The sequence below is a fragment of the Vicia villosa genome, linkage group LG6, assembly GCF_029867415.1.
Source record: "Vicia villosa cultivar HV-30 ecotype Madison, WI linkage group LG6, Vvil1.0, whole genome shotgun sequence".
Classification (NCBI taxonomy): Eukaryota; Viridiplantae; Streptophyta; class Magnoliopsida; order Fabales; family Fabaceae; genus Vicia; species Vicia villosa.
Window position 1 is genome coordinate 88,038,050 of NC_081185.1, and position 13,038 is coordinate 88,051,087.

The 13,038-nt window shown below is 33.5% G+C and overlaps 1 protein-coding gene across 1 annotated transcript; it reads left to right on the forward strand.

The window, feature by feature from the left end:
* The first annotated feature begins 266 nt into the window (after nucleotides 1-266).
* LOC131614075 (uncharacterized) lies at nucleotides 267-2,535 on the forward strand. The gene is made up of 4 exons (XM_058885702.1): nucleotides 267-624; nucleotides 1,382-1,542; nucleotides 1,648-2,316; nucleotides 2,443-2,535. The coding sequence occupies exons 1-4, from the start codon at nucleotides 267-269 to the stop codon at nucleotides 2,533-2,535; spliced, it is 1,281 nt and encodes a 426-aa protein (XP_058741685.1).
* Nucleotides 2,536-13,038: the final 10,503 nt, after the last annotated feature.

The following is a 13,038-nucleotide window of genomic DNA, read 5'->3' on the forward strand; positions in this document are numbered from 1 at the left end:
TGGTTGCTTCGCATAACCTTTTGATGCATTCATTATTGCCGTCATTTTAAGTTTCCAACGCTCAAATAATTTTTTTTTCAATTAGTTGAAAATAAATAGAATTAAACTTTTTAAATTACCGGTGCTTAGTTTTATAGTAAACCCAAAGAGTTAAGTGAACTTGAAATCCCATTATCTACCTTTAAATACGAATGCTCAAAACGTAATTTGCACTTCAAACATAAGTCCAGACCAAACCTTTCATTTTCTTGTTTGTATCAATTACCATGGCCGCTACTAGTACTCAAGCAGAGGTGCAAGTTTCCTTGAAGCTTGTGTTGAATGAAAAGGGTAACAAAGTGTTGTTTGCTGAAGCTGGTAAGGACTTTGTAGACATTCTTTGCAGCTTCTTAACAATCCCTTTAGGAACTGTTGCTAGACTTGTAGAGAAGGAATCTAGCATTGGGCCAGTCACTGTTGGTTGTCTAAACTCACTCTATCAAAGTGTGGTTGATCTGGATGAAGGTTGTTTGAGTACGGACACTATCAAACAAGTTCTGCTGGAACCAAGTAACTCAGCTGAAGATTATTGCAACACTCTTAAACTCAACATTGATGACACTCCACCTACCAAGTACTTTGCATGTAACAACTAGGGGTGATCGTATCCGAACCAATCCAAAAGCAAAACCGCAAATCGAACCAATCCAAACCGAAACCGCAAAAAACCGCGTTTGGTTTGGATGATTTTGGATGGTTTTAGGACTGAACCGCACGGTTTGGTTTGGTTTGCGGTTTTTATTTCACGAAACCGAACGGAACCGAACCAAACCGCATATTTAACTTAAGTTTTAAATTTTTATAATTAATTTATTATCTTTCCAAATTCAATTGCACACAGCCACATCTAACATTTTGAATTTTAATAATTAATTTATTAATTTAAGTTTTGGCATAATCCACTTAGTTTTTGTATATGTATTTCATTTATAATGTATTTTTAGTTCTCTACTGTTCTTGTAATATAATTTCTTTTGTATGGTATAATATCATATATTATATTGACATTGAATTACTTTCTTTTTTCTTTTTATTTCAGTACATTTTTATTTTATAGTGTAAACCGCAGTCAACCGAACCGATCCTAACCGCATTGGTTTGGTTTGGTTTGGTTTGGATGACTTTTTAAAAATCAACTGAACCAAACCGAACCGCATGCATTTTTATCTCGCGGTTAGGATGGCTTTTATGCTCAAAACCGAACCAAACCGCACCGCGAACACCCCTAGTAACAACTTTAGTAAATGTGTTTATCGTGATATTACCATATCAGCATTCAAAGATAAACATAAGTGTCGCTGTGGCTATTCTTTTACCCGTCCCGTTTTCTTTGAACATTTAGGTCAAGGATTTGTTGAGAGTTTCGTTACTTTTGTCATCACTGATGATCTCACTGTCGTACCAAACGGTATTGACTTTACAAGCTTTAGTATGCTGCAGGAATTTGGTATACAATGTCCTAGTTCGGTAAAAGAAATAGCTCTGAATGTTACTAAAGAAAAGGTATTGTATTTAGTATTGTTTTTTTTTTTTTTGGTAACTTTTCTTCCAACTCCTCTCACTCTAAATTTTTTGATTGATTATAACTATTATTAATATATGACATAGGTACTTGATCTTCTAAAGTGTTATTTGCTTCCTAAGTCAACTTTGACAGATTGGTTTTTAGGGAAGAAACCTTCCCTTGGATGTTCCAGGTTTTTCTTGCCTTATGTTGAAATTCGTAATAAAATACAAATGACTCTGAAGTTAGTAATAAGAAAATCAGATGGCAAGGTATTGTACGCACAAGGAGAACAAGATTTTGCAAATTTACTTCTAAGCTTTCTTACTTTTCCATTGGGAGGAATTGCTCGAATATTTCAAGGGAATTGTTCCATCGAAAGCATCAATGAATTGTATAAGTGTATATCTTTGAATGAAGACAAATATTCCATATCATGCGAAGCTAAGTACAAGCTTATAAAGAGTGTTGAACTGAGCAAGCAGATATTACCAATTCATGGAACAGGTTTTTTTGAATGTTATAAAGAGTGTGAAAGTTATATTAAATTTTTTAAACGTGATGAAAGTAATAGTGGCCGTTTTAGGAAATTTTTAAATCCAAATATTGTGAACCCTTACAAAAGTTATGTGAAGGGTCCAGGTATGTATGTTGCTACAGATGATTTGGTGGTGTCACCATTGTCACCAGTTTCAGCTTTAAGTTTACTTGCCCGTTTGAAAACCCCTCTTAATGATTTGAAGGAAAAAGTTGTCGTCATTGGATTCAAAGAGGTAAACCATTTTGAAATTTTTCTTCATGTTTGTTAACGTTTTGATATTGGTTTACTAGGAAATGTTTTTTGATATTTTTTAATTGGAGTTTATCTATTCCTTATACTACCTTATTGTTTGTTGCAGTGTCTTAGCATATTGAATGCGGCTTTGACTTCAACATCTGCTCTAACGAATGGTTTGGCTCACATGTTTACTGAAGAAAAGGAGGATAAATGACCATGGATTCAAATTTTGTGGTGCGTTTGATGATTGTTATAGCAAATTTGGCATTGGACAAGCAAGACAATAATAGTTGATTTAATGTTTGTTATGTTATTTCCATTTTGTAACATTTTTATTTTAAGTTTTATTCAACTTTGAATTTTGAATGGCATTGTCTTCCTTTTCCTAACTTAATTTTTCTAATATTTTTTTTTAATTTTCATAATCGTAATTGTGGCTTGATTTATGTTGAGGGAAAATTCTTAGGTAGACACATACCTAAGAAATTGTTTTACACACAACCAATTACATAATTTTAATTAATTAAAAAAATAAATATTGATTTTTCTCTCTCTCTTTCATAATCTCAATCACCCCATGAATCCAATTAAAAACAAAATGAAAATTAAAATAAATTTAAAAAAAGGCTTTTTTTATTGGTTGTGCCTAAGAATGTGGATTTAGGGTCGTGTCTATGCAAGAATTGCTCTATGTTGAGAAGTAGTATGGTTGATTCTAAGAGAGAGAAATCAAGTAAGTGATGATTTAATTGTTTTGTATTGATTCAATGAAAATTTTACTTTGTATCCTTATATATATTCTTATACCCTACATGAAAATAATTTGGATCGAAATACCTTTGTATAAATAATACATATTTTTAAAATTTTTCACTTTTTCCTCACATTTCAAGAAAAATTTTTAAAACACAAAAAATTTTTAAATCGGAACACTTTTCCAAAGTCTTTTGATTTAGAAAAAAAACACACCGAAACACTTAGAAAAAGAGTTCCGGTAGTTTTCAAATAAGTGTTGAGGTAGTTTATTTTTAAAAATAATCCTTGACTTTATGCAACGGTTACAACCGTTGCCTAAAATAAATGGCAAATAAATAAAACCGTTTGCCTAAAGTATATTTTCTAAAAAGCACGTGTCAATATTTCACAATTACTTTAGGCAACACTTTCTCTCTTTTGGTAAATAACTGTACGCAACGATTTATAACGCTGTCTATAGACTATTTTAAAAAAAATAATTTAACCACTAGAACACTTTAAGTAAGTGTTCCGGAACGTTGCTGCAAACACCATTTTAAACAATTATCGGAACTCTTTTTCTAAGTGTTATGGTGTATTTTTTTTAAACCGGAAGACTTTGAAAAAGTGTTCCGATTTATAAATTTTTGGATGTTTTGAAAAAATTTCTGAAATGTAAGAAAAAATTGAGAATTTTTAAAATACGTAATATTTATACGAGGATATTTTGGTCCATATTTTTGTGTGTGTAGGGTTATAGGTATAATCGCAGGGGTACTATGTGAAATTTTTCGATTCAATGATTAGATGTGTATTATAATGAATACGTAGAGTGCTTTATATAGTATTATTGACTTACAGTTAAGAGTCTTAATGGTTTTATTTTATAAATCTATTTGTGAAAATATGCAATATTTTAATATAAAATTTGTTAAAAAATGCATTTTAAAAAATTATTCTAAAAATTATGTGAAAAATTTAATTAAAATGTAAAAAGTCTATTAAAAAATGAAAAAAATAATAAATAAAATAATAGGCAGGCAAGCTCGCGCTCGCCAACCTATCACCTTGGTGGGCGATCTAGGTTATTATGCCCATTTCAATTTGGCGGGCTTGCCCGCCCTGTTTTTTTTTTTATTTTTTTGCGGGCATAATGCATAATGCACGGCGGGGCGGCCGACTCACTTTGCCACCCCTACTTAAAATCTTTGCTGATGACGAAAAAGAAAATATGTTTTGAAATTGCTAAAAATCATAAAGTCAAAAAGTAGTCTGGTCCGAGCGCTTCACGGCTATCGAACTCGGTCAGTTTGGTTCATTGATCAAATCATTAATGTTAAAATATTTTATATTATTTGGACATCATATAAATTAATATAAAAAGATATATATTTATAATAGTCTAAAAGATATTATAAAATATTTATACTTTGAGAGATATTATAAGGTTATAATAATATCTTTTATTCTAACAATTAAAGAGACATGTTATGGGATTTTTTATGGATTTGATAGATTTTGGCTAGTATAAATATATATACCTCTTCTGTTATTATAGTGTGACAATCTTAGATTTTACAATAAGGGAGAATAAGTGTTTAGAGAATTTCAAGAGAAAACTTAGAAAGGCAAAAGTTTTTTGGAAAACATTTGGAGTTATTTAAGGGGATTGGAAAATACTTTTAAACACCTTGGGTTTGAGTGATTCTTATACTGAGAGTGGAAGGGGTTGGGAAACACTTGGGTAGAAAATAGAGTTTGTTCTTTGGGAACTGCGAAGGCTATTTTGTTGTAACTCATCTGTAATCTCTTGTGACAACTTTCTGAGTATAGTGAATTGCAGAGTTGCTCTCTCCAATTGAAGAGTTGCTCTCTCCCCCAGAGTAGATTGTTTTATCGAACTAAGTAAACAAACCTTTATCTTTTTCTCTCCTTATTCTGTTATATTATATGTGTACGGATTATTATTGTTGTAACCATTTATTTTGGTTGCTACTATTCTTTTCCTTACAAATTATTATTAAATTTTGTCGTAATTCACAACAAGTGGTGCAGTGGGCGTGGAGAAAAGAGGTATTATTTACAAATGAGCACCATGGTTAGATGGGAGATCGAGAAATTTTCTTGTAACAACGACTTCAGGTTGTGGAAAATTAAGATGCAAGCAATTTTAATTCAAGAGAAATGTATCGATGCTTTGATGAGTGAAATATTCATGTCTGCAGGGCTTACACAGATACAGAAGACTAAGATGTTTGATAAGGCTAGGAGTGCCATTATCTTGTGCCTCGGAGATAAAGTTCCAAGAGAAGTCGCCAAGGAGTAAACTATAGTTGCTCTGTGGGCAAAACATGAATCATTGTATATGACAAAGTCTTTGTCTCCCAGGCTGTATCTAAAACAACACCTCTATTCATTCTGAATGGTGGAGAACAAATACATAGTTGAGAAGCTTACAGAACTTCATAAGATTATCGATGATCTTGAGAATATTAAAGTGAAGATTGATGAGGAGGACAAGGCTTTGCTCTTGTTGACTTCATTACCCAGATCCTTTGAGAATTTTAAGGATTCCCTTCTTTATGGTAAGGAATGTACTATTACTATGGATGAAGTCCAGATGGCGATGAAATCCAAGGAATTTTCAAAGTCGAAAGATTTGAAGATTGAAGATAGTGGTGAAGGCTTAAATGTGTCAAGAGGAGGAGGTGAGTGTAAAGGGATATCCAAATCAAAGAGGTCTGACAAGTCAAAGGTAAAATGTTTTAATTGTCAGAAAATCGGTCACTTTAAAAGGGGTTATCTTGAGAGAACGGTCAATGAAGATTCTGTTCAAGCTGGAGTTTCCTTGGGTGAGAAAAGTTTTGAGGATGACGAATCACTAGTAGTATCGAGTTTGGAAACTGAAGATGGTTTCACCATTGACTCAGGTTGCTCTTATCATATGTATCCAAGAATCTAATACTTTGAAACTTTGGAGATGATGCAAGGTGGAGTTGTTCTCCATGATGATAATAAGTCATGATAGGTTCATGGTATTGGTATGGTCAGATTTAAAATGTTTGTTGACCTTGAACTTATTATTTTTCAAGATGATGTGTGATAACACGAATTTATATCATATATTTAGCTTAAATTCCATAAATATTATTAGCATTTTCATTTAATTATATTGTTTTATTATGGTATTGTGCGGGTATTTCCCTTTGTTTCATAACATGGGTATGTGTGCGCATATTTGTGAAAAGAAGAAGAAATAGAGCAAAATCGATCCATATTTATTCAAGAGAAGAAAGGAGAGGTGCTAAAGCAAATAGAAGGTGCAAAACAGAAGACCCAAAAGTAGAATGGTAGAAGCCCAGCCCACATAGCAGCTGAAGTTGCCACCTCAGCACATGGAGACGCCCGTCTCCAAGGGCCCAAGCCACGTCGCAAGGTGAAGACGCCCATCTCAAACCTTCCTTGAAGTTCTCCACTTGAGACACACGTCTCCAAGTGTTTCACCAAGTCAAACTCAAAAAGAGGAGACACACGTCTCAACGTTGAGTCAATAGGTTACTATTCTTACGGAGAAAAAGCGCATCGTGGGAGAGAAAGAACCGTCACTATTCACCTATAAAAGGAGACTGATAATTCATTATCAGGGGTTGGAATTTCTGCAACAAAACTCTGCCAATTTTATTTTTTGAATACGTTATTTTCTTCGCAATTTATTTCTCCGTTATTCTTTTCTCACAGCAATTTCTACACCAGAAATTGTTGTGAACTTTCAATAAATCTAACCTTACGTTGGATTTAGTTTTTTTTATTCCTTGATTTACTATTTTATGCCGAATAATTTTCTGAAGAACGATCCAACCGATATGTGGTGGAAGTTCAAGCACTCGAAGATTCCAAGTTTAATTAATTCAGATTTTATTATTCAGGTCTCTATTTATTGTTTTAATTATTATTGCATAATATATTGTACGCCTGCTAATATGCCTATTATTATGAACCGAACCAATTTATACATGTTTAACCATATCAATATGTCTGGCTAATTCGATTAAGATATCGGAATGTAGAGTAAGTTAACTGTAGGGATCTGAAATAAGTTGGCTTAAATATGTTTTATTAAATATCACTTGTTTTTGGTTTTGTGTCTAATTTAATTTGCTAAAGTTCTAAAATCAACAGAGCGAGAGTTTGAGATTTTAGAACTGATAAAAGTTAAAATCAATAGAGCGAGAGTTTGAGATCTCTAACTGGATAATAGACATAGAACATTAGTTTTAAGGATGGAGAAAGTGTATTAAAACTAATTAGAATTTATTTATTTTCAAAAAGTGTTTTTAAACCCGACGCGGGACAGTGAGAGCGTACGTTAGGAAATACTAGCATGATCCGAGTCAACAGAGCGAGAGTTTGAGACTAGGAGATTTAAGTAGGTAACGTCTTCATGAAGCAAGCATTTTATTAAATATGATGTTTTCAAAAAGCTTTTCTAAATCTAATGGGATGGCGAGAGCGTACATTACGAGTTAGGATAGTAGTCTAAATCAACGGAGCGAGAGTTTGAGAGGAGGGCTTTTAAACGACATAGTTAATAGAGATTTTTAATTAAATAAGAACCATAGCCAATGGACCTTCGGATCACCTAAGTTAAACGAAATACATACTGATATTCGTTTATTATTATATCCTTATAATTAATATTATAAATTTTCCCGTTAGAAACAACCCAAGTATTAGTAGCCTTAGCTTTACATAGTAACCTTAGATAACGGTAGATCGAATCATAGTCCCTGTGGATTTGATATCTTTTAAAACTACACGACACGACTGTGCACTTGCAGTTATCAGATTTATAGACACGTAAAGTCACGATCAATGTGATCAATGAAATGGTTGTAAGATAAAGAGAAAATTGATAAGTATTGGTGATAATATTAAGTTACTTTGTACTTTTACATGGACGCTTTTTGTGGTATATATATATATATATATATATAGGGATACATATTTTAAACATCATTTATATACGTTTATGATTCTCTACTTATATTATGTTGCATTTATCCATTACATCTTTTTTATAAAATTAAAACTATAATATTGAAATACGGGCCAAGAAGGCCCATCGGGCCACACCGGCTTTTGTGAAATGGGTCGGGCTCATTTTATGTAGCCCATTAAGGAATCAGGCCGTACTAGCGCATTTAAACCTATTGGCCCACTGGGCCGAAGCGTGCTAGGCCGGGCCGGCCTATTTGACATCTCTATCTATAAGTATATTTGATGATCTATGCTATTGTACTAGCGTTGAATATGGAGTGTTGAAGATTTCTCATGATGAAGTTATTATTGCTAAGGATTCTAAAATATGTGGGTTATATATATTTCAGAAGGTGTAAATATTACCATTCATTCATCAATAACTATTGGAGGCTTTCATGACAAGGAAAAAATATGGGATTTGGGTTTAAGGCGTTATGAATGCCTTGAGAAAGTTTCACGGGAGTATAATGAATTTTGCAGAAATCAAGGGATAAAAATGCAGGCTACTGTTTAGTTGTTATTGAGTTTTTGAGGAAGAGCTAAATGGTAAAACAACTTACTTGGTTGCTAGAGAATTTCTCCAGAGGGAGAATATTAAAAATCAAGGGAGAAACTTGGGAGAAACTATAACGGAGAAAACTCAGTTTGAGGCGGAGTTTCCTACTATGGATACTAGTAGTAGTGTGGGAACAGTTATCGAGATCTTTGATTATCATTTGAGTCATTATAAGGCAATAAGAGTTATTGTAGCATCTCAAAGGGACAATTATGCTAGACTTGGATATTATGTTTTAAATGTGGCTGAAGGACTGCAAAATAAAAAAAGAAAAACCTTCAGGGAGGCATTTGAAAATAGTTAGAGTCAAGGGTGGTTGAAAAATTATACTTGTAGGCTTGTTAAATTAACTAGGCAGAAAAAGGTAATTGGAAACTAGTGGATGCAAATGGCGATATCAAGATTTAAGTGTGACTTGGATTTGATCAAGGTTATTGATTATAGTTTCAACATGGTAGGGAGCAACAATGTTGTTGATGGTTAATTTGGTATCAACACGGTTTAAAGTCAAGGTGGAGATTCTTGAAGTATGCCTTAAACCATTTGTTGATGAAGAGAAAGAAAATATGTTTTCAAATTGCCAGAAATCATAAAGTCAAAAACTAGTCTGGTCTGAGTGGATCACGGCTATCAAACTTGGTCGGTTCAGTTCATTGATCCATTCATTAATGTTAGAATATTTTATATTAATTTAGAGATCATATAAATTAATATAAAAAGATATTATAAGATATTTATAATAGTCTAAGAGATATTATAAGATATATATTTATAATAGCCTAAAAGATATTATAAACTATTTATAATATTTGAGAGATATTATAAGGCGTTATGGACTAACCCAATGGTCAGGCATGACTAAATCGGCTCCTGCCCCAAGACAACTCATTAGCCTTGACCCAACCCCCTAAGGGTAGTAGGAATGTCATCTCCCCTGCCCGACAGTCGGACTCTCTCCTCTTCTGTGCCGAGGACAACGCAACCTGCTGCCATCGACCAGTTTGACCTCCTCGCCATCGACAAGGCAGACGCTTTGCTCCCCGCTGACTAGTCGAACATCCTCGTCTCGGTAAGCCCTTCTGCCAAACAGGAGCACTTCTCTTCCTATACAACGGCTAGTGACGGACAACCTCCCAAGATTCCTCAACATGCTCGGAGAAACTTTGCAGTCACACGGTTTGGGCCTAGATCCGCGATCTAGCCCAATACATGGACAAATGGCCAAGCGCCGGGGAACAATATAAAAACCCTCTCAATTGTGCACCCCTCCTCCTTTTCATTGACACCGTGCAGACGTCTCTGGCGTACTTTCTGATTTCGACCATCCTCTGAATCATAAGGTTATAATAATATCTTTTATTCTATCAATTAATGAGATATATTTTGGGATGTGTTATGGGTTTGTTGGATTTTGGTTATTATATATATATATATATATATATATATATATATATATATATGAGGAGGGATATTCTTACTCCAGGAGTAAGTTATCAAGACTTACTCCTCTTCATGACCATCGATTCTTTTCAATCTAGTGGTTAAAATTAATAAGTAATTAAATGTGGAGAGAGAAAAATAATACTCATTAATTTTAACCATTAGATTGATAAGAATCAATGGTTATGATGAGGAGTAAGTCTTGATAACTTACTCTTGGAGTAAGAATATCCCTCCTCTCTCTCTCTCTCTCTCTCTCTCTCTCTCTCTCTATATATATATATATATATATATATATATATATATATATATATATATATATATATATATATATATATATATATATATATATATATATATATATATATATATAGGGAATGTATTAAGTAGGAGAGTTTTTAAATAAGAGATAAGAGGATTCAATGCTAACCATTGGATTAATCAAGAGAGAGAAATAATAATTATATTAAAATTTTAATAACTAATTTAATTCTCTCTCTTGATTAATCTAATGGTTAGCATTGAATCTTCTTATCTCTTATTTAAAAATTCTTCCTACTTGATACATCCCATATATATATATATATATATATATATATATATATATATATATATATATATATATATATATATATATATATATATATATATATATATATATATATATATATATATATCTTCTGTTATTATAGTCAGTAAAACAGAGTTTGACACTTTAGCAATTTAACGATAACAATAGCTAGCAATATACTAGGAAAAAATTATGAAAGAAATGCATAAATAGGTATTTTATAATATCAATACTTTGACACCCACCAACACTTTGTTGATGTAGCCCTTCATAGTCTAAAAATCAAAGGATCAGATAGAATCTGATATAGAGTTCTAAGGTAAGGAAAATCTGATTTCATTTGATTTTAGTATTATTACCTGCAAATCATCAAAACAAATATTAATGAAGATAAAAATCAAACTCGAAAATAGAAGATCAAGAAATACACAAGACAAAAAGCACAAAATATAAACACAAGATACAAATCTATTTTAACCCTAATCCCAAAGTTTTTTGCTAAACCATTAACTATTTCAGTGACCCTTAACCCTAATCACAAATAAAAAGTTATAAATCATTTAGAAGTTTAGTAAATCTAAATCCTTTTTAAAAATCTCAAGCTCTAACCACAAACCATAAATTATCATGACAAGATAGCAAAATGATGAACAAATTAATGATGATTTAGATGCATGGTGATGTGAGAGACCAAGATGAGAGCGTCGATGACGAACATAGATGGTGGTGGTGATGTGAAAGACGAAGATATGGAATGCCACACAAACATTCAAGATGTAGGTGGTGAGGTTTGAGGTGGGGGAAGAGAAGAGGGGAACAGCGCATTAACAAAGAGAGTGAGAGAAGTACTTCGTTTATGCTAGGGTTTCAGAATGGAATGGGTTGGATTGGGCCATGCTTTTAAGACATATGTTCATGGGCTCGGTCGGGTTCAGATTCTGACGGGCCCAAAAATAAAAACCAAAACCGACCAAAATAAACCGGCTAGACCCTAATAAGTCACCCGCCCATCCGTTCAACCAAACCGAACCAATCCATTGGGTCAAAAAAACCTTCGGATTCGGTCGATTGGTGTTTTTTTGTTCATCCCTGACTCAAAGGAGTAAAAGATAGGATAGGAGTTGCACAAATATTTGTCAGCGTACATATTAATATTCAGAATAAGTTTTATACTCCAATTGCTCATTTCCATATGCATAAGAGTATATGGATTGCAATGTTAAGTAAAAATATCCTAAGCGCCAAAAATTAAATTTACATTATGCTAATATTTCCCGTTTACAGAATGTGTCGGTGGCGGCAATGGGGGGTGGTTGGAAGAAGTGTGGAAGTGGGGGGATTTGGGGTTGCCCAGATTCATGGTGGAGGACCCAGTGCTATCGGCTCAATTGTTGTCTTTAAAGAGCTGCTTGGAGAACTTTAATGGGTGGTCGGTAGGAAAGGATACAGTGGTTTGGTCCGGAAATCCGGAGAGGGAATTCACGGTAGCTTCATGTTATGATTTCTACGAGAAGTCCCGAATTTTGTATGGCCCTCCCATTAACCACGCGGAAGCTTTGGGATTTTTGTGGGAAATGGAAGTTCCTTTCAAGGTAAAGGCTTTTGGATGGAGACTATTTCATATAGACTTCCTATGAAGGACCTTTTGGTGATTCGAGGTATGTCTTTTCCTTTAGAAGAATTAAGGTTTATTTTTTGTGGTAACAGTGTGGAGACAAGGGATCATTTCTTTTTTGGTTGTTTGGTATAAAAAATATTTGGAGTGAAATAGCTTTTTGGATGGGTAAAGGGGCTTTTTTTGAAGAAGAGTATTTATCAAATTTTATGGATTGGCACTTTTTCTTTCATAGTAAATTGGTGTTGGATAGAAAATTGGATATAGTTTGATTTGCTACAACTTGGTGCCTATGGTTGGTTAGGAATGGTATTTGTTTTCCCAAAGAGGCTTGGAATGTTAACAACACCGTTTGGAATATAAAGATGTTGGTTTGGAGATGGTCGTATTGCGGGAAAATTACTCATCCCAATTATTCTTTTTACGAGTTTTGTAAGGAATCGTTGTACTATCTCTCGTAATGTAATTGGTTAGTATTTTTCCTTGGTGGGGACTTCCCATTTCTCTTTTGTAATCTGGTTGGAGAACCCTTAGTTCTCCCTTTTAATCAATGTTGTCAAGATCGCGATCCAGATCGTAGAATCGCACGATCTTGGGATCTCAATCACCTCCACCGATCTGGATCGCAAGCAAGATCGTGATGAAGCTGAAATCTCGGCAAAATCTTAAATTTCGAAATTTGAAGAAAAAAACAAATCGTAAATCTGTAAAAATAGGCTTTTTTACACGGGTCAAGTGCAACCCGGTTTAACCCGCTTGC